This window comes from Carettochelys insculpta, chromosome 1 (genome assembly GCF_033958435.1).
Source record: "Carettochelys insculpta isolate YL-2023 chromosome 1, ASM3395843v1, whole genome shotgun sequence".
In the NCBI taxonomy this organism is placed as follows: Eukaryota; Metazoa; Chordata; order Testudines; family Carettochelyidae; genus Carettochelys; species Carettochelys insculpta.
The window spans coordinates 356475040-356502443 of record NC_134137.1 but is presented as its reverse complement, the minus strand read 5'-3'; the positions used below and the strand labels follow the sequence as shown (position 1 = coordinate 356502443).

At 41.3% G+C, this 27404-nt stretch overlaps 1 protein-coding gene across 2 annotated transcripts in view; it reads right to left on the bottom strand.

Moving 5' to 3' along the window:
• PTPN12 (protein tyrosine phosphatase non-receptor type 12) overlaps positions 1-27404 on the bottom strand; it is a 181311-nt gene that overhangs the window by 19845 nt on the left and 134062 nt on the right. For both annotated transcript variants that reach the window (XM_075017187.1, XM_075017178.1), the window contains exons 13-15: positions 15059-16020; positions 5880-5957; positions 330-418 (exon numbers count right to left, since the gene is read on the bottom strand). In XM_075017187.1, coding sequence (XP_074873288.1) covers positions 330-418; positions 5880-5957; positions 15059-16020 — 1129 coding nt within the window. The remainder of the gene's footprint in view (positions 1-329; positions 419-5879; positions 5958-15058; positions 16021-27404) is intronic.

Here is a 27404-nt window from a genome sequence, read left to right as displayed (position 1 = left end):
AGCATTCAATTTCTGACATTAATTTTCACTTCTGGGTGTAAGTTTAGAAGAGCTCCATTCTGCCACTTCATCTGAAGTATTGGTGACAAAAAAGCATGTTAACACTCAAAATTCAGAACAAGTGAAAAAGTAGCTCAGGTTCAAATGCAAAAATTGGATTGGTATAGGCCACCAGTGAAAGCAAAGGGCAGTATACTTGGTCAGTTGAAGTTTATCAACAAGTATAAAACTATAACTTTAAAGAGAGTCTCTTTAAAACTTGTGTTTGTATATTCAAAAGTTTAGTTCTAGAAGCTAAAAGTTAGCATGGATTTGACACTCATACTTACTGTAGGTACTGTTGGTTCAGGAAGATTCTGATAATTAAGTATACTTTCAGCAGATTGTGAAAATGTAACAGGGTTGATCACAGGTGCATCTAAAAAAAGTAGAATTTTAAAATATATTATAAAATATAACCTTCCTAACAAAGCTTTGGAGAAAAGTTACATTAACAGCCTAGAAGAATTCTTTAAAACAGTGTTCAGAATGTTTCCAAACAACATTTTGCTCAAGACACTTTCTGAAGAAATTCCAAGATTACAAACTGCCACCAATCAAATGCAAAAGTCCCTTTTTTCTGCTGAAAATCAAAGAGCATTTCTACAATCAGCGAATTGCATTCATAGAAAATTAAGTTAATTTGTATGTGAAACTTTGGAAAAAAAACAGCAATTACAAAAAATGTATATGTTGAATATGTACAATAGATACATCTTAGATATGCATTGACATCAGAGTCCCGTCAAAATGGTCACCACGTGAAGGCAACCATGGTTTCAGTCTTTATCATGTCTCATTGTTTTCAGTCATTTTGAAAGAGCTTTTCTGGATGGATTTTCTACAGAACATTATTAGCCATATGCAGAATAAGAAACTCTTAGTTACAAAAAGTAAGTGGTGAAATAATAATTTTTAAAAATTCCTTAAATGTAACCTCCGGATAACATTTCAGTGAGATTTAATTATGTGGGAAGTGACAGGTTTACATTATTCCATTGCAGAGGTCAAGGACAAAGTTGTTTGAATAGGGTGCCAACTTTCTTAAAGAGCTCATTTTAATTCAGAAAAAAACAGTTTACTTATAAATTCTCAGAAAAATCAATACTACGCTCAAAGAATAAAGTGCTCTAAAAGATGAGTGTAAAATCCAGTTAATCTATAACTATGGATTCACAAATGGCACTTTCACGTCAGTAATTCCTATACAAACTTTTCTAGAACATTACCAATTTGTCTCAGATCCGACTCAGCAGACAGAGCAATCTTTAGAGGAGAGGGGGAAAATACAGCCAAAATTCTATCCCTGTGCAAGGTGGAATAATTTTAAGAATATATCCTTTTTCAGGAAATGAAAACTGGCCATAAATTCAATTTTTATAAGCACACCCGCCAGCTGTATTCAGGTGCACGTGCAGGGGTTGGTAACCAAATAGCAAGAAGAAACATTTTTTCCAGTTTGGTAAAAAACTCAATCATTCAAGAGCCATAATGCATGTGAGTAAGAGACAGTCCTTAATGAACATCAAACCATACGTTTTGTAACCCCTATTTTAAGAACAGCACGCACAGAATGAAACTGGCATTCACAAACTTTTTACATATTCTATTTCCTCATACTTTGTGTGTGTTTGTAACACTGTCTTCCTGACATTCACTCTTGAAACTTCTCTCACTGGAGGACAGTAGGCAGAGTTATCCAACTTTTTGAGATCACCTATCGTTTGCTATTTAGATATAAGTTCATTCTTGAGTTTTTAGATGTTCACTGTTCATCAAAAATAATCAGGAGGGTTTTTGTTGTTTTTTTTTGTTTGTTTTTTTTAAAGTTTGCAATTATAGCATTGGAAGTCACAAAGAAGTCCTTAAAGAGCTGCAAATTCAGATTCATGTGGAATTCAGAAGACATTAAACTCTCAATTTAACGGATTAATAGGGGGAAGGGCTGTCCATTAATGTCAAAAGTCCACTATATCCAAATGGCAACAAAGGGTCCTGTGGCACCTTATAGACTAACAGAAAAGTTTTGAGCACGAGCTTTCGTGAGCACAGACTCACTTCATCAGATGCTGGTCTTGGAAATCTGCAGGGCCAAGTATAAATAAGCCAGAGCAAGGGTGGGGATAACAAGGTTCACGAAAGCTCGTGCTCAAAACTTTTCTGTTAGTCTATAAGGTGCCACAGGACCCTTCGTTGCTGTTACAGATCCAGACTAACACGGCTACCCCTCTGATACTATATCCGAATGGTTATACTGTATGATTATGTACTGAACTTCCCAGCCCATCACTTGCTCCTGTCCACTGCCCCCCACTTCCCCTTCCTCCTTCTGTCACATTTTTCTCCTCACACCTCCATCCCCCCTCCCAATTATCAGAAGAGGAGCTGAATGCTGGCCTAACTCCTTCCACCTCCTGCAGCTCTCAGTGCAATGGCTCCTCCAGCCCCCAGCTCTGAGCCACCTTTGTGAAGGTAGAGCATGGCCCTCCCCAGCCTGCCAGCCAGCAGCAGCCTCCAATACCATGGCTGCTGCTTAGTGCCATTGGAGACAGCAGAGGCCAGGTGCTGACACATACAGAGGGCTGTGGGAGGAGAGTTCCTGCACTTCACCGCAGCCCCCAAATGGCTCCTCTGTCCCCAGTGGCCCCTCCAGTCCCAGCTGTGGCTCTGGTGAGTCTCCACCATTTATCTGGGGGAGAGGCTGGCACACATTATTTCCGAAGTCTGTTATATTAGGGTCCATTAAATCGACGGTTTACTGAACTACAGGAACATATAGCTATGCCAAGGGCAGATCTACACTAAAGAAGAAGGTTGAGTTAAGGTACGCAACTCCAGCTAAGATTATGTAGCTGGAACTGATGCACCTTAATTCAGGCTTCCGCACTGTCTCCACTGTGGGAGGTTGATGGGAGCATTTGCTCCTGTTGACCTCCCTTACTCCTAATGAAAGGAAGGAGTACTAGCATGGATGCAGTCACCCTGTGAGTTCAATTTAGTGCATCCCTACCAGGTATGCTAAATTGAACTCTGGAAGATCAACGTCAGCAACGTCTATCTTCCTGGAACTGAAGACCTTAACAGATGTAGATATAGAGAGCATACTGATCAAGTTTGCAGATGACAAAGTTGGGGATAGAGGTTTGCCTATACTTTGGAAGCTTGAACTAAAATTCAGAAGGATCTTGATAATCTGGAGAACTGGGCTATAGACCACAAAATAAAGTTCAAACAAGAAGCGTTAAGGTGCTACACTTAGGGAAGAAAAAATAAAAAATGGCTCAATGCCTTTTTAATTATGTAGAACCCAGAAAAAATAGTTACCCACCTTTTCAACATATACCTATCTCACAGAACTGGAAGGGAGCTTCAGAGACTGTCAAGTCCAGTCCCCTGCCCTCTTGGCAGAGCCTATCACCATCCCTGACTGATTTTTTTTTTTAAATCTATTTGCCCCAGATGCCTAAATGGCCCCCTCAAGGGCTGAGCTCACGACACTGGGTTTAGCAAGCTAATGCTCAAACCACTGAGCTATCCCTCCCCACTCTTTTTGTGACTGTTGTTCTTTGAGATGCATTCCTCATGTCCATTACACTGGAGGTGTGTGGGCATGCCCATGTGTACGATCACTGGAGATTTTTGCCAAAGTAGTATCCATGGGGCCAACTGTGTCACCCCCTTGAGCACCACACTCATGGACTGATACGTCAGGTGGTGGTAATAGGTACACCCTCTTGGTACTTTTCTCTTGTCAACAACTCCAACAGAGTGGCAGGAGCTTGGATAACGGAATAGGCATGAGCAATACATCTCAAACAGTTCTGAAAGGTGAGTAACCATTCTTCTTCTTCAAATACTTGCTCATGTCAATTCCGTTGTAGTCAACTCAAACAAAATCCTTGCAAGCAGGCTCACAACATTACAGATTGTAGTACTGTTCTGCCAATACCATCCTTGTCTCAAGCTTGCTGGGTCAGCACATAATGTGATGTGAAAGTGAAGACAGACTACCAGGTTGGGGCCTGACAGATTTCTTGGATCAGCATTTGTATCAGGAAGGCTGCCAATGATGTCTGAACTCTAACTGAGTGAGGCATTACAACTGCCAGCATGGGTATCTTTGCCAGCTCATCCCCACATGGCCTTTCATACTCTCTGCCTCTGTACCAAAACCATTACTTACAGAATGGTTTGTTCCATCTACGCGGCAAGACAGAACTCACCAGATGTCCAGGGTGTGAGCTTCCATTGCTCCTTCAACATATAGGGCAGAGGACCAGTATGAAACTGGGAAACAAACTTGGGCAGGAACACCAGGTGAGAGCACAGCTCCTTGACGGAGACCATACAGGGCAGTTCCAAAGTGATCACCCTGACCTCTGACACCTTAAGGGTAGACATTATAGCAACCAAAAAATAAACCTTCCAAGACAGAAGGAGAAAGCAGGAAGCTAAGTGTACAAAGGAAGGGCCACGAGCCTGGACAGCATAAGATTCAAGTCTCAAAGAGGTGGGACTGGCTCCTGGATGTGCAGGTAGAGGTACTCCAACCCTTTCAAGAAATGCACCATCATGGGATGAGCAAAGAGACCTGCCCTGGACCAGGAGATGTGCGAAAATCCTCTCTGGTTACTGCTGTTCCAATGCTGCCACTAGTTTGTGACTGCCTTCTTTCTGGGGTCAAGGAGATGGGCTGAAGCATCCAGTGACTCCAGACTGGTGTTCTCTCTGAGGTGACTGGTACTGATGGTGTAGAAAGCAGAAGGAGATCATTTCCCAGGCTTCAGTAACTGGGAACTGAGTCAGGATGAAGACTTTCAGCAATTTAGATGGCACCAGCACCTGTTGGTGCAGTCAGTCTGTCAACACAGAGATGGAGAGTGCACCTTTGTCTTGAGGGTTCGGTGGTGCTCCACCGCTCCCTGGGGAGCCTTATCGACTGGCTTGCCTTCTTGGGAATCCTTAGTTGCAGTACTGGACATACTACCAACAAAGGTGGAGGGCTATGCTCCTTCAGCACATGAGTTCAAAAAGGCACTGGTGCTAGCAGGAGGATGGGTCCAGTCCCACTCACAGGAGACCGAAGAGGACCTTTTCCCAGGGTAATGGCTCCAGCTGGAGATGGTTAACAGCGGGGCTCCAGTGAGAGTAGGTAAGTCAGGGCAGCTTCATCAACTGCCCCTCCCCCCACAATCGATGCCAGAATGCAGTGGTCCTTTGCCCTCTTCCTAGGTATCAGCAATGAAGAACTGTGTTGGGCAGGCACTGGTGCTGGCGGTGCATTTCACATTGATGACAATGTGCTGGGTAACTCATTCTGCGCTGGCTTGGATGCCAGGCAGAGGATGGATTCCAGAAAAAGTCCTGAATCTGATCTCTCTCTCTCTCCTTTTCCATGTGAGGGAGAGAGTTCTTACAAATCCAGCAGTTCTCTTGGACATGCACACCTTCCAGGCACTTGATGCAGCTGCCATGGAAGTTGTTAACAGGGATTCCTGTTGCAGAAATTGCAGGATTTAAAGCCCAGATATTGGGGCATGTTGTTCCAGGGGCAAAGTCCCTGCTGAGACTTAACTCCAACACCGTAAGAAAGAGCTGAGAGGGCACAGAGTCAGCAGCACCCAATTTTCCAGCACGTGTGTTGCACTCAATCAAGCAATATGGCCAGCCTCACAGATACCATCAAGGCAAAAATCTCTGATGACCATGCATGTGGGTGGTCACACATACAATGGAGTCTACATGAGCAGCACTCAAAGAACTAATGTACTGTACTGGTTTTATTCCAGATTATTTTATTCCACCATACCTGTAAAACAGAATAAAGAAATGAGACTCACTGTGATCACTTGCTAATAAAAAAGATTCTGGGGTTCTTTCTGGTAGTGGAGGAGTGGAATCTTCACTCACATCAGCATCTGAAGCAAAATTTGTATTATTGTTAAACAAAGCTACTTCACTCTAGGTTATCTAAATAGAACAGAACTTTAACAATTATTCAATCAGTTTTTACATGTCCTCAGTATAAAGCATCGCGTAAAGAAAAGTTTAAAGCAAAATCAAGATATAATAGGTTTATACATCAAATGAACCCATGTCTTCTATCAGTCTCATATTTAGTGTACAAATTCCTTGGAGGAAGAACAGTTTTTAGGCAGGTCTAGGGGGTTAAGTTTACCTAAGTTAAGCAACCCCAGCTACGTAAAGAATGTAGCTGGAGTCAACGTAGCTTAGGTTGACTTACTGTTGTGTCTACACCATGCTGGGTGGAAGTGAGAAATTCTCCTATCCACTTAACTTATGCTTCCCATTCAGAGGATTGCAAAACTCAGGAGAACAATTTGTGGTTGATTTAATGGGTCTTCACTAAATCTGATAAATTGATCCTCTGGTGGACTGACTGCCATAGCATCAATCTCCCAGCAGCGGAGAGAGAAGTCCTCCATGTTGTTCCGTGATTAGCTCACTGACTGTGTTCCACAAAATCAAACATGAAATGAAAAACTTCTATTTAGATACCTAGTGTCCTTCAGTTTGTTCTTGGAGGGAGGGAGACTATCTGGTAAGCGTATTTGAAACCATTTTACTAAGAAGCTCAAAACCCGTAATACAAAAAAAAAAAAGTGTCTGTTTAGAGCAAAGGAGCAAAAATGTTTTGCATTACTTTGAATGTAGAAAGAATTAGGATACCTCTGTACTGGAGTGTTCTGCTATTGCTTCTTGAATCTTGATAGTTGCAGCAGTGCCACTAGCAATAGTACAGTCTATTCATGTAGCCATTTTGTTTTATCTACATGAGCAGACTGCCGTATGAGTTTTTAGCCCACAATTTCAGGTTTCTGAAACAATGTCTTGCTAGAGATTTGGAAAAAATTTCTACAAGCTCATGGAAGTTTTGAGGGCAGAGGGAGACAAAATAGATCAGTTCCTTTAGAAACTTAGTCATTCATTTCCATGGCCTTTTTGCAAAATGGAAGCAAAACTGAATGGACAAATCTTATTTGACAAGATAGTATTCTCCTGGGCTACGTCTACACTAGATACATCTGTCGACAGATTGCTGCTACACACAACTTGCCCTATCAACAGAGAACTACCAGACTGCACTGCCCTCTGGTGGCAGAAAGCAGAATGGCAGCTCTGTAAACAGGGCTGCCCAGCAACTGGAAGCCCTCTGTGTCGACAGAAGTGTGTACACTGCACTTATGTCGGCAGTACAGTCTAGTTTAGACACAGCCCTGGAGATTAGAGAATATTACTATTTGTTACTAAATACTGTCTCTTTGCAGGCAGGCAGTTTAACTTTATGTAATAGCTGTTGCTGATTCTCAATATTGTAAATGTATACGGTTTTGATTAAGAATGAAACTGAAGTAGTCTGGTGTCCCACGAGATTTAAACGATACTATCAAAGGGTAAACTTTTCATTCGGGAAAGTAATTTAACAGATATACCAAAAAACATCTTTATTTAAATAACACATGAGCTAAACAACACACATCAGCTAAAGTAATCAATGCAAAACACGATTTGTAAGTAGATACCATAGGGACAGGAACTGCATCTTCTGTGAAGTTCTCACTTTCTTTTTTCCTGATTCTGATGAGGGGCAGAGTTGCACGGGAATGACCAGGAAGAAGCAGGTAAGAAGGGACAATGCAACAGATAGTGCTCGTGTCTAATGGGACAATACTGAAGATCTGGAACATAATGCATACGGTGCAGAGATCCAGAGAGGAATAAACAGCAAATTGCCACTGGTTCTGCACGTATTTCCCATTAACAGCTCCTTTTATTATTTTTTCCCCCCAGGTAGGCTCATTTCCATACCACAATAGATGTATTCCACTACATCTTCTCTGTTCTCTTTCCTGAATTTACACAAAAAAATGTTGACTGTCCTCAAACTTTTGTTTCCTGAGTTTATTGAATTTCAGTACTATCCATTTTCACACCTTTCTGATGGTCATAATTTCACCTCTTTCTCTGTGCCTTAACAGGGATGGGTCAAGCATCTGCTCTTTGTGGTTCACTATCTTGGTGTAACTAATATTTCCAAATTGTGGCTTTGATGTAAAATGATTTCTAAACAGAGAAATAAGGGGCAAGTCAGAAGGCATATTAATGTACCGACAACCCTTGAAGTATCAAGTAATATCATAAAAGCAGCATTCATTTCTCTTTTAAATTTAAAGTTTGAAGATAATGGGTAAAGGGTAAAAGGGTTTTTTTTTGTTTTTTTTTTTTAAAAGAGAACTGAATTTGGGCCTTTTTTATTCATTATATTTATAAAACTTTCAGGTTCTTATTTTCACTCACTTGCTGCATTTGAAATAATGGGGAACATGAGATCTTGTCTCTCCCAGTTTTGCTGGAACACCTACTGGATATTTCCAGAGAACATACAGTTAACTCTCTCACCCTAATAGAAAGTCAGAGCATTTTGAATTTTAACAACTTCCTTTTTCCAAAGTGTTAATCACAGAACAAAAAGTGACTACAAATACCTGCCTCTTCCCATTGTTAAGCTATCACTGTAAGCTCTTGTAACCTTTATTTCAGAGGAGTAAGCTAAAAGCAGTATATCTTGTGTAGAGGACCATTCCCTTCCAAAGTCCTTGTTCAAAACTTGCTCATACATCTTGTCTCTAGAGACAGATGCTCTGCAAAAATATCTTCAGAACAGTTTTGGATAAGCCTTTGGTTCTGGATTTGGACCATGCATGTCCTTTCTATCTGTCCTTCAACAGCACATTGCCAGGCTTTTTGGTGCTGTCCAAAATGAATGACTATAGACTATATACTGAAATTATCATTATTTCCTCATAAAAGGAGTTATCTTCTACTCCACTGTGCAGCAATCATCATCATCCCAGGCCTTACTTCACAGGACCTTCAGGCCCTTGATCTTCTCCCAGAATTAATAATACTTTGCTTGGCATGACATTTGGAACCCAGCCATAAAACAGTCTTATGAATGAGGTCAGCTAAGAGTAATCTGCTGGTTGCTCCAAGTTCTCATTAATAAATGGACACCTGCAAACCATACGGTAAAACATTTGTATGATGCTTTCTTCTGATGTACTACCCAAGTGGCCTGATAACTCCAAGGATTGTGAAAACATATGTACTAGCATCCCAAGCATGTGCAACCCTGGTACAATACAAAAGCACCTACACAATGATGAGTTCACTGTAATGCATTAAGTGTACCGTTGCAGCTGTTATGCCAGTACTTTCCTCTAAACTGGCAATGTCATACTCAACTCAAATGACAGTCACATAATGTATGAGCACTGGTGCACCGCTGGAAACCTGACGTATGGACTTGCTGGCATGCCTGTAACAGTGCCCAATTTTTCTAGTATGGGCAAGAAAAGGTCAAATGTGTATTGTCTCTTCTTTGAGATGAAAGTGCCACCAATTAAAAATCCTAAAGTGCTATAATCAAATAAGCATCATAATAGCTTTGGAACAGTTATGCCATAGTGTGTCAGGCTTCTTAAACAAAGTGAGTCCAGCTTCTCTGGAAACTAGAAGTAGTAAACTCAGCTGGGAGCCTGAGGCAGAAAGAGGACCTGACTGGGAGTATAATTAGAGAAAAGACAAGGCAAGAGAGCTTGGAAAGGAATGAGGAAGGATTCTGCCTCAGGAAAAAACTGCATAATAGCTCCTTAGAACTTAGGGCCAGGGAGAGCAGGATAAAGAGTATCGAGCTCTGAAAAGCAGGAAATTACACCAGAAAAAAGGAAAGCTAAGGGCAGAAATAAATTTTATCTGGATGTGAAGAACAGCAGAAAGACCCAGAGGCGTGCCTTGAAAGAGAAAAACTGGGATGAGCTGCAAGCAGCTTTATAAAATTCTAACAGAGGGTAGGCACAAGGAGGGCAGTATATTTATGTTAATTGTTATGCTTAATATGAAGTGGGTAAGGACTGTTTTCCAGGAGCTGTAAAGCTAAAAGAACCTAGTATAATAGGTTTAGACTAAGCAAAATAAATACCACACCAAAGGCTTTTATGTAAATTAGGTGGTCATGGGATAGGAGGAAAGGTCCTTTCATGGATCGGAAATTGGTTAAAAGACAGAAAACAAAGGGTTGGAATAAATGGTAAATTTTCACAATGGAGGGGGGTAACTAGTGGTGTTCCCCAGGGCTCAGTCCTGGGACCGATCCTGTTCAACTTGTTCATCAATGATCTAGAAAATGAGGTAAGCAGTGAGGTGGCAAAGTTTGCAGATGACACCAAGTTGTTCAGGACAGTCAAAAGCAAAAGGGATTGTGAAGAACTACAAGGAGATCTCAGCAAACTGAGTGATTGGGCAGCAAAATGGCAAATGAAATTTAATGTGGGTAAGTGTAAGGTAATGCATGTTGGAAAAAATAACCCAAATTACACGTACTACATGATGGGGTCAAATTTAGCTACGACAGATCAGGAAAGGGATCTTGGAGTTATAGTGGATAGTTCTCTGAAGACATCCACGCAGTGTGCAGCGGCAGTTAGTAAGGCAAATAGGATGTTAGGAATTATTAAAAAAGGGATCGATAATAAGACAAAAGATATCATACTTCCCCTATATAAAACTATGGTACGCCCACATCTCGAGTACTGCGTGCAGATGTGGTCTCCTCACCTCAAAAAAGATATATTGGCATTAGAAAAGGTTCAGAAAAGGGCGACTAAGATGATTAGGGGCTTGGAAAGGGTCCCATATGGGGAGAGGCTAGAGAGACTGGGACTTTTCAGTTTGGAAAAGAGGCGATTGAGGGGCGATATGATAGAGGTATATAAAATCATGAATGGTGTGGAGAAAGTGAATATAGAAAAATTATTTACCTTTTCCCATAATACAAGAACTAGGGGACACCAAATGAAATTGATGGGCAGTAGGTTCAAAACTAATAAAAGGAAATTTTTCTTCACACAGCGCACAGTCAACCTGTGGAACTCCTTGCCCGAGGAGGCTGTGAAGGCCAGGACTCTATTAGGGTTTAAAAAAGAGCTTGATAAATTTTTGCAGGTCAGGTCCATGAATGGCTATTAGCCAGGGATAAAGTATGGTGCCCTAGCCTTCATAACAAGGGCAGGAGATGGATGGCAGGAGATAAATCACTTGTCTTCTGTTCTCCTTCTCTGGGGCACCTGGCATTGGCCACCGTCGGCAGATGGGATGCTGGGCTTGATGGACCTTTGGTCTGACCCAGTATGGCCATTCTTATGTTCTTATGTTCTTATGTTCTTACCCAATGAAAGAGTTGTTTGAAACATCAGGGGAAGCTGTTCCAGATCTGATTTTAACAAATAGGGAGGGAGAAATTGGTAGAGAATTTGAAGGTGGAAGGCAGCTTGGGTGAAAAAGTGATCATGAAATCATAGAGTTCACAATCCTAAGGAAGGGTAGAACAGAAAACAGCAGAATAGAGATAGTGGATTTCAGGAGGGCAGATTTTGGTAAACTCAGAGCTGGTAGGTAAGGTCCCATGGGAAGCAAAGCTGAGGGGAAAAACAGCTGAGGAGAGTTGGCAGTTTTTCAAAGGGACATTAAGGGCCCAAAAGCAAGCTATCCCACTGTACAGGAAAGATAGAAAATATGGAAAAAGACCACCTTGGCTTAACCAGGAGATCTTGCACGAGCTCAAAATAAAAAAGGAATTGTATAAAAAATGGAAACAAGGAAAAATTACAAAGGATGAATATAGGCAAACACCACAAGAATGCAGGAGAAAGATTAGAAAGGCTAAGGCACAAAATGAGCTCAAACTAGCTACAGGCATAAAGGGAAACACGAAAGCTTTTTATAAATATATTAGAAACAAGAGGAAGACCAGGGACAGGGTAGGGCCATTGCTCAGTGAGGAGGGAGAAACAGTAACAGGGAACTTGGAAATGGCAGAGATGCTCAATGACTTCTTTGTTTCAGTCTTCACTGAGAAGTCTGATGAAAGAATGCCCAACATAGTAAATGCTAGTGGGAAAGGGGTAGGGTTAGAAGTTGAAATAAAAAAAGAACAATTTAAAAATCACTTAGAAAATTAGATGTCTGCAAGTCACCAGGGCCTGATGAAATGCACCCTAGAATACTCAAGGAGCTGACAGAGGAGGTATCTGAGCCTTTAGCTATCATCTTCGAAAAATCATGGGAGTCAGGAGAGATTCCAGAAGACTGGAAAAGGGGCAAATATAGTGCCCATCTATAAAAAGGGAAATAAGAATAACCCAGGAAACTACAGGCCAGTCAGCTTAACTTCAGTGCCAGGAAAGATAATGGAACAGGTAATTAAAGAAATCATCTGCAAGCACTTGGAAGGTGGCAAGGTAATAGGAAACAGCCAGCATGGATTTGTAAAGAATAAATCTTGTCAAACTAATCTGACAGCTTTCTTTGATAGGATAACGAGCCTTGTGAATAGGGGAGAAGCGGTAGATGTGGTCTACCTAGACTTTAGTAAAGCATTTGATATGGTCTCATGATATTCTTATCAAAAAACTAGGCAAATACAATTTAGATGAGGCTACTCTAAGGTGGGTGCATAACTGGCTGGATAACTGTACCCAGAGAGTAGTTCTTAATGGTTCTCAATCCTGCTGGAAAAGTATAAAAAGTGGGGGTCCTCAGGGGTCTGTGTTAGGACCAGTTCTGTTCAATGTCTTCATCAAATGATTTAGATATTGGCATAGAAAGTACGCTTATTAAGTTTGCAGATGATACCAAGCTAAGAGGGGTTGCCACTACTTTGGAGGATAGGGTCATAATTCAAAATGATCTAGATAAATTGGAGAAATGGTCTGAGGTAAACAGGATGAAGTTTAATAAGGACAAATGCAAAGTGCTCCACTTAGGAAGGAACAATCAGTTTCACACATACAGAATGGGGAGAGACTGTCTAGGAATGACTATAGCAGAAAGAAATCTAGGGATTATAGTGGACCACAAGCTAAATATGAGTCAACAGTGTGATGCTGTTGCAAAAAAAGCAAACATGATTCTGGGATGCTTTAACAGGTGTGTTGTGAACAAGACACGAGAAGTCATTCTTCTGCTCTACTCTGTGCTGGTTAGGCCTCAGCTGGAGTACTGTGTCCAGTTCTGGGCACCGCAGTTCAAAAAAGATGTGAAGAAACTAGAGAGGGTCCAGAAAAGAGCGACAAGAATGATTAAAGGTCTAGAGAATGTGACCTATGAAAAAAGGTTGAAAGAATTGGGCTTGTTTAGTTTGGAAAAGAGAAGATTGAGGGGCGACATGATAGCAGTCTTCAGGTATCTAAAAGGGAGTCATAAGGAGGAAGGAGAAAACTTGTTCTTCTTGGCCTCTGAGAATAGAACAAGAGGCAACGGGCTTAAACTGCAGTAAGGGAGGTTTAGGTTGGACATTAGGAAAAAGTTCCTAACTGTCAGGGCGGTCAAACAGTGGAATAAATTGCCAAGGGAGGTTGTGGAATCTCCATCGCTGGAGATATTTAAGAACAGGTTAGATGGACATCTATCAGGGATGGTTTCGATAGTACTTGGCCCGGCCATTGGGGCAGCGGGCTGGACTTGATGGCCTCTCGAGGTCCCTTCCAGTCCTAGTGTTCTATGATTAACAGGCTCCATAGCCCTAGTGGGACACCATAGATCCTCACCTTGCCCACCAGGGAGCATGTCATTGTGACACCTGATCACCTCTGTATGGTTGCATTTTAAGAGGTTTCCCACCAAATACAAAGAAATCCTTCAGCTTGGGGGTGGTGATCTACTGGGGCCTGCTCCATTTGAATTCATTTGTCAGAAAGGCCCAATTATTACTGCAGGACTGAAAATCTTAGTCACACAATCAAAGCTTCAAGCCTAACCATCCATTCAAGAACATTAAGTGCAATTTATAAACTTCATTTTAAGACCACCCATTGAATGTTTTTGAAGCACCATATTCTCTAATACAACAACTGGTTACCAGGATGAACTGCACTTGACCAAATTTGCTTCAATCAGCATAATACAAGAGAGAGAGATGAACCCACAATGACCACGCAGTACATACCTGACAGAAACCAGAATCTACAACAATGTAAAATATGTTTTATCAAGTCATCTAGAAATCACAGTTCAGCCTTCATTTTTAAGTATACTCTCTCTTTCTCTCTTCTGATACAGCAAATCCATGGAACAAGCCTCTAGGTACTGTGTTCTTGTCAGTCATCACTTTTAGATCACAGTTTGCATATCCACATTATTACATTTGATCTATATATCCTCACAGTATCCATAAGAGAAGAAATATGGCTAACATGTTCAAACATGAGGAGTCAGACTTGAATATTATAACAACTTGGGAATGTCAGTAGCAAAATAGACATAGCAACAGCACTGGATGAGAGCACAAAAAGACTGAGCAGAAACACTGAAAACAAACAATTTTACATGAACACACCTATTTTTACTACTCCCAAGGCCCCTGCCCCTTTCTGGTGTAGTGAGCTACAGAAATGATAGAGCCCACCCTAGTATTAGAAACACATTATCTGTTAACAATGTAATAGGTTTGTCAAAGAGTGATAAAGCAATGAGGACTGTTTTATTCAAATATACTTTAAATTCCTCAGAAGTGTCTACTATGGCTATGTTTTCAACCACAAAAGAGTTATCCAAACTTGAACGGGACAGCCAAAATTTAGCAGACTGTGATATTTGTTAATGACACAAAAAAAATTACACTAATAATTCTGTGTAGACAAAGTGGTAGAAGGAATGGGCAACTTAATTTCAAGTGAGAAGAATGAGACCATTAAAAAAGGTAGAAAAAAGCTATTAATGGAATAAATTAATATTTCTCAATACAGCACGTGAGGCAGTTTTTCCAGGTTTGTAGTAACAATACAACAGGGTTATATTTAACTCATGGGAGAAAAGAAGATGGGGAAATTAAACTGTTGCAGAAACAGCCATGCTATCAATGTTGTACAATTAAACATTTCCCACTCTACAGATTTATTTAAAAAGTGGCAAATACATCTGAAATACAAAAAAGTCCTACCTTTTTCCCCTTCAGAGTGCATTATGCTTGGGATATCTTGTCTAGCAATGGACATTGGTAATACTTTTCTAGCAGAAATATTTTCTGTACTAGCGGAAGCAGAAACTGTGGCACTTGCGGTTGAAATATTAGACATACTTTTGGTCATGGGTCCATCAACATTCATCTCATCTGTGTCAGAATCATCGGAATGAAGAGGATTAGTAAAACAGAGAGGTGCTCTAACTAGAAGCATACTACTCTGATGATCAACTGTGTCACTGGAAGAGTGTTCCACTTGAGATATGGGGTTTGGTACCGGAGAGGCAGTTTTAATGTCATGACTTAAGACATCTGAAGACACAGCCTCAGACACAGATGTAGGCAGTGCATTTTCAGGCCCATGTAATGACCACGTGGCATGTCCTTTCTCTTTGAGAGGCAGACGGTCTGGTCTTGGTGGAGCACTCTGCAGCCCTTCCAGTGAAGCTACTAATGTTTTGTTAGATTGTGGCACACTGTATTCCACACAAGAGTTTTGAAAAGAGTCTACAAGTGAATCTCCAGAACTATACTCCAGTGGCTTAGAATTCTTATCCATTACACAAGATGAAGCAGACTTAATTTTAATTGCATGTCCTCGGTTCAAAAGAGTACTCCCATCAAAGCTTCGTGGTCCCTCCTGAAGAGGTACTTTCTTAATTTCAAAACTTAAATTGCGTTCAAGCTTTTTCTCGACAGGTTCAGTGGGGTCATTTTTCCCTGAATGTTCTGTTGATTTATTATAGTTTTCATTGAGGTCTGTTGAATGGTCTGATGAAACCATGTGCAAAACTGGCTTTGGATGGTATCGATCATTGTCCTGCCATACAGTAGTGACTGTTGGGTAAGCTGAAGGGGGAGATGGTGTTAAGATGGGCGGTACTGGGTGAGGCTCTGGAGGCTGCAGGATTTCTTCCTTAACATCTCCTTCTACAAGACAGCTGCAAAAGAGTAATTACATAAATTCTTTATGCTTCACATCAGATACACCTCAAAAAGAAAAATCAGAAAAATCCAACATACATGAATCTAAATTTTGGGCAACACTTCAAATGCTTCCCAAAAATGGTTGTATAATATGGCTGACAAAGCAGCTATGGACCACATCACAACAGTATAAAAGACAAGGAAATAGTTGAGAAGCCTTCTAAAATGTAACTTAGATAAGACTATAAATACTAATTTTTAAAAGGCCAGTTTTTATAAACCTTAACCCTTAAAACAGCTTCAAAGCAAATTTTTCCCTCACTTTCCTCCCCACAGCTGACTGCAGACAATCTGTAGAATGGTCAGACCTTCTTGTGGCACCTACTAAAATATTTTCTGAAGACAAAACCCAGGAAAAAAAAATTCAAGGTTTTTTTAAAAAATATTTTATTTTAATGGGATCTTGATTTTTTTTTATTAAAGGTAAAAAAAAATTAAAATTTCTCATTTAAAAATAAGTTTTAATTACATCTCATCATAAACATGCTACACATACACTTACAATGTCATAAATATGAATTAATGACTCTAGTCTGTCCAGCCCAGATACCAACTCCAGCTTCATCGAAGTTCTGGGCATTCAATTTCTTTTTTCAGCAAACTAAAAAGTAGCATGTGTAAAGACAGACAACTTGGATAGGACTGTTTTTGTTCTGTGCTCACGTGGTGGTGGACATTAATCAAGCACAGCAGAGGAGTTAGTTAAGAGGTTGTCTTTAAGACAGGGAGACAATAAATACGAAAGGAAAGAGGCAGCACAGACAGGAACAGCACAGGGGATTGGAAATTAAAAAGGGAAGACATTAGGGAAGACATTCAGTGCATGCAGGGAACAGCTTTCTACAGTCCCTCACGCTTTTGACACAACCACCGTCATTGCTTCTACGCATAACAGAGACAGTAACTGGAAATATTTTGAAGAAATCTGTACCCTAGTTAAAAAAAAGCAAAACATGTCAAGTGTAAGTAACACAAGAAAATGATGCAGGGCCTAGTTGCAAAAATGAAATATCATAAGGAAAAATGCTTATCGGGAGAAAAAACGTGAATATGTCTGAATGGATAAATTGGTTAGTAACTTAAATAAATTGACTTTACAATGCATCATTCTTCCAGACTCTCCCCTATGCCTTTTAGTATAAGTGTGATTTGACAAGCAAATTCCCAAGATGTTTGCTGTGCTGGATGTTGCTAGAAAAAAAGGCTTATCGAAGGATATGGCTTGTTTAATTAGTTAACTAGCTTTAGAATCTAATCACTCAAGTATATAACACAGAAGGCTGCAGTAAGAGAAATCTGAAGATCCCATTTGCCACTGTCATTTTTTATTTTATATTACATAGAATATTTTAGAACACCATGGTCACAGACCACAATGCTGATGCCATAGGTGTCTTTGCTTTTTTATTAACTTAATTTAAATGCCCTTGAATTAAATCAATCCACCATGAAAAACAAGATAGACACATTTGGTAAAGTATCTTAAGAATGCAGTGTTTTGATACTCAAACCCTCTCAACCACTAGTGCAGTTTTGCTGCCATCCTCTTCTCTAAAAGTCTGTATGACATTTAGTCAGATTTTGAACACATTTATTCCATAGATTTAATGATGAGATTATTGTGAACATAGGTTCAGTTTTTGTTACAATGAAGGTTAATTTATACCAGTATTTCCCAAATGGTGTTCCATGGAACCACAGGGTTCCGTGAAGTGAAAATAAGGGTTCTGTAAGAAATTTCCATTTCAATAGCTCAAGGGTGCACAGAATTGTGGGCATTCCTCCCCGGGGGGGACGTGAAGTTTCTAAAGGGAAGGTGAAGTGTGATCTCTCCACCCCGCTGCATCACTTCTGGGAGTCTAGCTCCATGCAAAGCCAGCCCTTCTGCCCCTTACATCAGGTATCTTCCTCCGTCTCTTCTGCAAAATAACAACAGGGGAAGGGTGGTGGGGAGTTTGGGAGAGAAAAACAAACCAAATATTCCCTGGGGTCGACAGCTACAGGAGGGGCATGGAGCTCTGTTTCTCTCCTCTTCTGACACAAAGCCAGAGCCAGCAAACTCTTTTCCCTGGACACCTCTCTTTTCTCTCTCAGATTGCTATTCTCTTTTCTTAAGTGACCATCCATCCCATATTAGGCAGGATGGTCCCATATTTAAGGAGCCAAAATTGCATCCCGACTGATTTTTAAATGGGACCAATTTTCCCATATTTGGCTTCCCACCTGGTGACCTTTCCCTGTGCTGGTCGGAGACTCGCAGAGCTTTTTTTTCCCAGCCATCACCCTTTTAAAATGTAGCTCCCTCACCTGCTGCACCACTGGAATACCACTGCCAGCCCCAGCCTCTCTCAGGTGCCGGGATTGGAAAGTGGGGGCTGGAGAGGGGGAGTTGTGGCCATCACAGTGTAGGGCTGGGACAGCGCTGGAGGCCCCTCACCCCCAGTCTCCGCTGTGGGGCTCGGGTGAAGCCAGAGCCCTACTGCAGCTGGAGCCCTGAACAGCTTTGTCCCTCCGCCCCGCCCCCAATCCCCATCACATCATGGGGCCACGGCTGGAGCCCTGGACCTCCCATGGGGCCAGAGCTCCCCTTCTGGAGAGTCCTGCCATAAGTCTGGGGTGGAGGTGGGGTTGGAGCCCTACTGGGGCAGCCTCTGCTGCAGACCTGGGGCCAGAGCTCTGTGTGGTGAGAGGGCAGAGCCACCCCCCCACCAGCCCTCACTGCATCACAGAGCTCAGGCCAGAGCCTTGTACTGGGTGGAGCTGAGGCCTCCCTGGATGCCCTGCAGGGCCAGAGTCCCCCCACGCTGGAGCTCTATGCAGCATGGGGCTAGGTCCAAAGCCCCTCTGGAGTCCACAGCAGCGAGCCCTGAAGAACCTGCTGCAAGCTTGTTTCTCTCCCCAGCCCCATTGCGCTGTGGTGGGCGTGGGGGGTCTGGCTGGGAGGGAGGGCGCAGGAGTGGGCAGGGGTTTGGATGCTTGGGTGGGAGGTAGAGTGCAGCAGTGGGTGAGGGGTTTGGACGCAGGCTGGAGGTGAGAGGTCTGAGTGGGAAGAAGGGCGCAGTCATTGCCTGTTGCAAAGTGACCATCTGTCCCATTTTAGCCGGGACAGTCCCTGCCCCCAGAGTGTCCCATATTTAGCCTAGGGGAATATGGTCACCCTGTCTTTTCCCAAACCCTTGCAAAGGAGCAAGCTGCTCATGCAAGCTGCCTGCTCCTTTCCTACAATTAGGGCTGGGGAGGGAAGGGAGGAGCAGAGAGATTGAAAGCAGTCAGATCCTCAAAGCTTCCCAGCAGCTCAGCTCACACCAAAGAAATGGGCTTCTTAAAGGGACTGGGGCCAGAGACTGAACTGCAAAGAAAGCAGCAAGTGGCTGGATCAAGTCACACACCTTACCAGCATAGCCACATTCCCTCTCTGCAGGCATTAGGGTTTTTTCCCTCCCTCCAACTCCATGTGTTTTTGCAGAGCGGAAGCTGATTCTAAGCCTTGCACTGTTCTCAAATCTGAAATGAGATATTGCAAGTGGTAAATCTTGGAACCAGGTCTGCTTACAAAAATCTGGATGATAGAATCAGTACTTCATTGGGGCCCTAATCCCAGAGCGCCTGGAACAGTTTTTATAGTGGGGATGTTCAGTGCTTTTGGACCAAACTGAAAACCCTGGCATCCCTAGTTCCAGCAGCTCTATCAAATCCTGGAACTGAGCCAACTCTCCTTAAGCAAAAGGCTGTATGTCCAGTAGTGATCAAAACCTAGAACTTCAATTTGCCTGAAGTAATGCACCAACCCAGGTTGATTACAAAATTAGGGCCCTGACTAGAATGCATTAACTTTAGTCTGCTATTGCTGCTTCTCCTGATTTTATTGCATGTTTCACGTGTTTTGGTGTTTTTCTTAAAGGGCCAGATCCTGGAGTCAAGTGATTGTGTGAGAATCACCTTTTTTTTTTTTTTTTTTGTTGAGAACTTTTGTTTTTTCAAGTATGTTTCTAGACCTCACAGTTACAGAGAAAAACCTTGAAAATGTGAACTGAGTGCATGCTAAAAGCTTGGAAGCCAGAGGACCATTTTAAAAAAATCCTTTCATTAGTCTCAGGAGGGTAGCCATGTTAGTCTGTATCTCCAAAAACAGTCAGGCATCGCAGGGTACCTTAAAGCAGGGGTGCACACAACCTTTGCTGGCTCCCTTCACTGCCACAGACAGGGTGTTGCACGTAGCCTCCAGGGGACCACCCCTCACTTCCGCTTAGGTTGGGGGCCCTTGCTAATTGTAGGCACGTAAAAGTGGGGCCTCATGTAAAAGGTTTGCTCACCTCTGCAATAGCTGACTCCTCGCCCTGCTGCTGCTGAAACAGCAGAACTGAATTTAATTGATTTAATGGCTGACAGGGCAGTGGGAGGGAGCCAGCTGTTAAACCAACTAAATTTAGTTCCATTATTTCAGCAGCAGCAGGGCAGAGAGACACACAGAGACCCTCACTTGCGCTGCTCACAGAGCAGTCACACTCCTCTGGTGGGGGAGACTCAGCTCACCCTTGCCAGCAGACCACCTCCACACCAGCATTCCTTCCACTGGGCCCAGGTGGCTGCCCAGCATAGCATCCCCAACCAGCATCACAGATGGGTTAGTCTTAGGGGCTGGTTTGGGGCTAAGGCAGGTTAATCTAGGGGATGGGGGGAAGGTTTGATGCGGAGAGGGGTTAAAAGCCTGGTGGGTGGTATATTTGTGGAATGGGTGGAGTAAAGCTTGGGGATAAGGGGGTGGCTTTGGGGACTGAGGTGGGTAAAGCTTGGAGGGGGAGGGGTTTGAGGGAAAAGAGTTTTGAGCAGCAAAATGGCAAATGAAATTTAATGTGGGTAAGTGTAAGGTAATGCATGTTGGAAAAAATAACCCAAATTACACGTACCACATGATGGGGTCAAATTTAGCTACGACAGATCAGGAAAGGGATCTTGGAGTTATAGTGGATAGTTCTCTGAAGACATCCACGCAGTGTGCAGCGGCAGTTAGTAAGGCAAATAGGATGTTAGGAATTATTAAAAAAGGGATCGATAATAAGACAAAAGATATCATACTTCCCCTATATAAAACTATGGTACACCCACATCTTGAGTACTGCGTGCAGATGTGGTCTCCTCACCTCAAAAAAGATATATTGGCATTAGAAAAGGTTCAGAAAAGGGCGACTAAGATGATTAGGGGCTTGGAACGGGTCCCATATGGGGAGAGGCTAGAGAGACTGGGACTTTTCAGTTTGGAAAAGAGGCGATTGAGGGGCGATATGATAGAGGTATATAAAATCATGAATGGTGTGGAGAAAGTGAATATAGAAAAATTATTTACCTTTTCCCATAATACAAGAACTAGGGGACACCAAATGAAATTGATGGGTAGTAGGTTCAAAACTAATAAAAGGAAATTTTTCTTCACACAGCGCACAGTCAACCTGTGGAACTCCTTGCCCGAGGAGGCTGTGAAGGCCAGGACTCTATTAGGGTTTAAAAAAGAGCTTGATAAATTTTTGCAGGTTAGGTCCATAAATGGCTGTTAGCCAGGGATAAAGTATGGTGCCCTAGCCTTCAGAACAAGGGCAGGAGATGGATGGCAGGAGATAAATCACTTGATCATTGTCTTCTGTTCTCCTTCTCTGGGGCACCTGGCATTGGCCACCGTCAGCAGATGGGATGGTGGGCTGGATGGACCTTTGGTCTGACCCAGTATGGCCATTCTTATGTTCTCTTATGTTCTTATGTTATGAGCCTGGGAAGAGGTTTCTGCTAAATTCTGTTGCGTTTAAAAGGGCTCCATGGCCAAATAAAACACTGATGTTGATGACTGATTCAGTAAGTTACTTACAGTTTATAAAAACAAGCAGTCATCTAGTGGAGTATCTGATTGGTTGAAAAGGAATTACAACTTGGCTTGTGGGAGGAAAAAACAAAGGTAAGATCAAAGACACCTCTGCAAGTTTGTTTACAGTGAAATTAGTGGAGTGGATTTTGAGCAACGAGTATACAATTTACACTAAGTTTGGAAGAGAGTGTGTAATTTTTAAGAAACCAAGAAACATTTTAGGCAGCACTATATAAGCTATACTAGGCGTGTCCAACCCATGGCCCGCGGGCTGCATGCTGCCCTGGACAGCTAGTAATGCGGCCCCACAAGATCGTAAACTTTTAACATTATTATGTGATTTATATACATTAACTGTATTATATATTTTATATGCGGCCCAAGACAAGTCCTCTTCACTCAATGCAGCCCAGGCAAGCCAAAAGGTTGGACACCCATGAGCTACACAAAAGGATAGCCAATACAATTTACTGTAAAATGAAACGGATGTAAATTTGTCTTTATATTAAAATGACTGAAGAGTTAGGAAGTCTAGAAAGAGGTATCACTTATATAGAGGTAGTTTTTCTTCAGAGCCATTAAAATTGATAAATCTTTTCCACAATGAAAATAAAAGTACAGTAGCTATCTTTGAGAGTTTGAAACTAATGAAGCAGAGGAAAAAAGAATTAAGTATAAAATATTTTATGAAGATTTTTGATGCAGACACAAGAAATATAAACTGGTATACTGGAGATTTTGACACTCTGTCATGAGATATCAGTGGAAGAACTTTGGAAGTAATCTCGAAACTGCATTTCTACAAGAGAATTTGAATACACATACTCAAAGTGAAATTAAAAGAGATACTTGCATTGCGGGATGGGGTAATTTAACAACAGGAAAAATGTATCAGGCACAGAACTATAAAGGAAAGCCTCCCCATTTGCGAAGGTTATGTTCCACAGAAAGCCACAAATGGCATGGGGGTGGGGTGGGGTGTGTTTGACACAAACACACAGTCTTCAAAGAACTTTTATTACTTAACAGTCACCAAATTGGAACACAAAGATAACAACCAACTTCAACCTTAAATCACCCAAAACAGTTCTTCAAACTCACTGCCTAGCACTTGTTCCTCTGGGAAGGAGAGGGTTAACAGAGGTAGATTCAGCAAGCACATAACTGGATGCTATTTAGTCTTGTACTTTAAGTCCTTTAAAATTTCCTGGTATTGCAGCTTCAAAGTTCCTTTTAACTTCCAGGGATCATGTTCAAAACATTTTGTCAATGAACTGCTTCCTGCAACTGAAGATGAGCCAATGTTTTAAATTTAAATTGGGTTTCTGTTTATCTTCCCTTTCCTCTTCATCCTCATCTAACATTTGTCACAAGTTCCGCTAGGTCCTCATCAGTCGATTCCTCTGAATGTGACCAAGTTTCTCAACCTCCGATTTCCTCCACATCCTCAAAACCCTCCTCCTCTCACATCATGGGCCATTCTGACAATCCTGATGATCATTACTTAGACAGATGGGACATCAGACATGTCACTGTCAGCTACCTTCCACAACTCTCCCCAACAAGCATCGATGGAAGATGACTTTATTAGGTCAACTGACTCCTTGATGTTAAAGGTGCAGTGAGCAATGTTGTAGTCCTTCCAGCGCTGTCTGAGACCAAGTGTTTCACCAGCTTCCGGCTTATTACGAATCTAAGCAAAGGTGCCCCTGGTGTAATAGACTTTAAAAGTAGCAATCACACACTGCTCGAGATGCTGGATGAGGGAAGTTGTGTTAGGTGGCAGAAAAAACACTTGCTCTTCAGGATGGGCAAGTTGCAAAGCATTGGGTGGGGGAGCATGTCCTGGGCCACTATCCAAGACTCCGGACCATAGGTATTTTTCTACGTCACAGACAAAACTGTTGTGAAACCAGTCCAAAAATATATCAGCTGTGACCCAAGCCCTTCTGTTGGACGTCCAAAAAACTGGCACTGTGCTTATTCTTTCCTATTAATAGTGCAAAATGCAGCAACATAGTCTCCAGTCACTGACACAGAGAAGGGTCAGCCTGTCTTTTGCTGCCTTGTAGCCTAGCACTGTCCTTTTCCCCTTGGAAGAGTATGTTCTTGTGAGCATCCTTTTCCAGAACAAGACAGTGTCATCAGCATTGAAAGCTTGTTTGGGCACATAACCCTTTTCCTCAAAGATTTTAACACGTTGCAAGGGACAACCCCGTGCTGTTTCATGCCTATCAACTTCATGTTATGCAAATAGCACTTTTTTAAATTTGCAAAACCAACTCCCGCTTGCAGCAAGTGATGCTGCATTGCCTACTTAATGCCTTTCCCATTTTTTCAGTTATGGGATCTCCACTCACACAACACACTTGTACATATTTGGTGCACTTACAGCAATGATGTTCCTTACGTTCTGCTCTTTTTTTAAAAAAATATAATGTACACTAGGCTCATTAATGCTATGCAGTCTAGCTACTGATGATGCAGCGTGATCATGTGCCAGCTTACACAGTAATTCGACTTTCCGTCTTAATGTCATCGCCTTTTTCCCTTTTTTAGTCTATTGTCCACTGTCTGCATAACTTGCTTTTCTTTTTCATGCCATAGTTAAGGCTGGGAATTCCTTTAGCAGCCTTAATGTGGTTGTGAGGGAGCTCTGAGAAAGCATGAACATGCTGAATGATGTGCTCGAGATGACAAGGCCCATCAAACGGCAAATAAGTAAAATTTCAAATGACGAGGCCTTCCTGTATACAAAAACAATTATGCCATTTATAATGAATTGCCCTTGTGATGTCAAACATCTGGAAAAGTAAAAAAGTGAACAAACAAATGTTACCCAGGAGTATGAACACAAAGCTGAGAGTACAACTTTTTAAAAGAGTATGGGACATCGGATTTCCAAGCTTCATGTCCATGTTCCATTTAAAAAAAAGGGGCATTTTGATGCAAGAAAAAAATTGGAATTTTGACAGACTTAATATTATTGTTTTGAATAAGTGAATCCAAATGATGGAACATCTTTTTGTCTGGTCCAACAGCTGATTCTCAAGTTTGAATTCACTATACGTGACTTTTATGCTCTGGCAGAGAAGTCTTGTAATTGAGAAAAAAGGTTAGCGGGGGCCATTCTTTACAAAATTTTCCTTCAGTTTTCAGAGCGTAACCCAGAGATGCGGGGAACACCTGCAACATTCATTGATGCCACAAAGTGGATGATCAACACCTCTCAGGAACAGGTTCCTACTGTCTTCTTAAGTAATATGCCATTGCTTTAAAATGCTATATTTTGCCAAATACAAGTAATACAGCTATGTGAATTCAACTACTGACCATGCAATATATTTGAATAATTTGACCAAACCCTCAGGACGATGTTGGGTAACATTTTAATATGATGTGTGTGTCAGTTTTACAGGAAGGCTGTCTCTTCAAGGTTATATAAATTAACTTCTGAAACATACAGCAAGCCATGAAAAAGTCCGATTTAAAAACTATTCTAATATACTATTTCTTATTCTGGAGCATGTCTACTGATTTAGATGAAGTTTCTTTACAAACAATGCAATACTATTTTAGACTACTAATGTCTTTTAAAGACTAAACAAGACAGTGAACAAAAAGAATACAAGAAAAGCTCCTTATGGCTTAGGTCTGCTGCTTCCACTAGAGTAGGTGAGAGACATTTCCATGATACTAAAAACTGCTTAATTACCTCACATAAAAGCTAAGACTAATTTTGTAGATTGCAACAGATTTCACAGAAGAACATTCTTGATACAGAGAAACAGCCATGTTTCTCTATCGTCACAAAACAGAAAAGCAGTCCTATAGCACTTTAAAGACCCAACAAAATAATTTATTAGGTGGTGAACTTGTGGGACAGACCCACTTCCTCAGATATCTGTCCCATGAAAGCTCGCCACCTAATATATTATTTTATTAGGTCTTTAAAGGGCTATAGCACTGCTTTTTGTTTTATACGTAATACAGGAAGCCCGGGGGAGAAAAGCTTTTCAATTTTAATTACTTTATTACTTCTCATAGCATTTACATGAAATTCAATGTAAAGGTATACTACAGTTTCATAATCATTACACAGCTTTCATTACAAAAATATGAATATGGCCTGACTCAGAAGCTAACAGTTTTCTACTTTTTTAAAAAACTTAAGTTACTTTTTATAGTGCTCTAAAGCATACTGGGACCTGCAGTGACAGAAGATAATTCGTGCCCAGAGTTTACAGTCTAAAATACACGAAGGGAGGTCACAAGCAATAGGGAGAAAAAGGGTACTGCAATCAGAAAAAATTATTTCTACAATACATCCATTCTCCAACTATGCTTCAAAGGATTAAGAAAGGCCATTAAATGTTTAAACCACTCTGCTTAGTGGAAAAGTGCTACTGTATTAAAAAGGGGACAAAACAGAGTTCAGATTTAAATAAGTACTGGGAAGAATCCAAATGAAAAATCTACAACTCACAGTTACTTTGATCAACACACTGAGGAGTTTTATCATCAAATAAAAGAGTGATGTCAAGGTCATGGAATGCAGCTGCTATGATCAACCAAAAATAGAGATCTGCATTCTCCTGGATAATTAAAATAGGAACATTAAGCCCTATGTAAGTGGACTGAAGCTAGACACCATATTCTACTTTAAGGATTAGATTTTTTTTTTAGCCATGCAGAAGAAAAAGCTACAATTTAATCAGCTTTTCAGAAACTGAATTATAGGTTGTAACATGCATCCCAGCATTGGAAATGATCAAAAATAGCTTACTGGTGATTCTCTATCGGGGAAAAAAAAGGTTAAATGAAAAATGTTTTTAAAAGCACCACTAACAAATTCAAACCAATGATTGCTCACAGGGATATTAACAGCCAAAAGATTTTTTTTTTTAATTTTAGCAGAACTGAAGATGTATGAGAAGGTTCTTTAGATAGAGTTTGAAATGTGGCAGTGGAATTATTTGACAACAGCATGCAGCTTCATTCACAGTAAGTGGTAATTTGACTTGTATCATCATCAACAACATTCTAATCTCTTCTTTCCCAAATAAAGAACTACCATATTTTCTATACAAATAAAAGGAAATCAGGATGATTCAACAACATTATGTTGTCTCGTGTTTCCTCTCCCACTAATTTCTTGCTCTCGTGCTTTCTGTTCTCCCATTTCTCTTTCAGCACTGCTCGACCTTTGTATGTTTGTGAAATATTTTGGCTGTAACCAAGTTTCATCATTTAAATGTTGGGTCTAAAGTATGCTTTCAATTTTAAAAAAGTTAGTTTTCATCCTACTGAACAGCAGTTCTCTACCGCTTTCCTTAACACAATGTCTCATTCTTTAAGATAGCAAGCTATCTACTAATTAGCTAACAGAGCTTCAAGGACTTGGTATCCCTCTAATTAAAACATCCTCTCCAGATCTCAAGCACTAGCACATCACTGCTGGAGCTGAAATAATTGACTTCTATT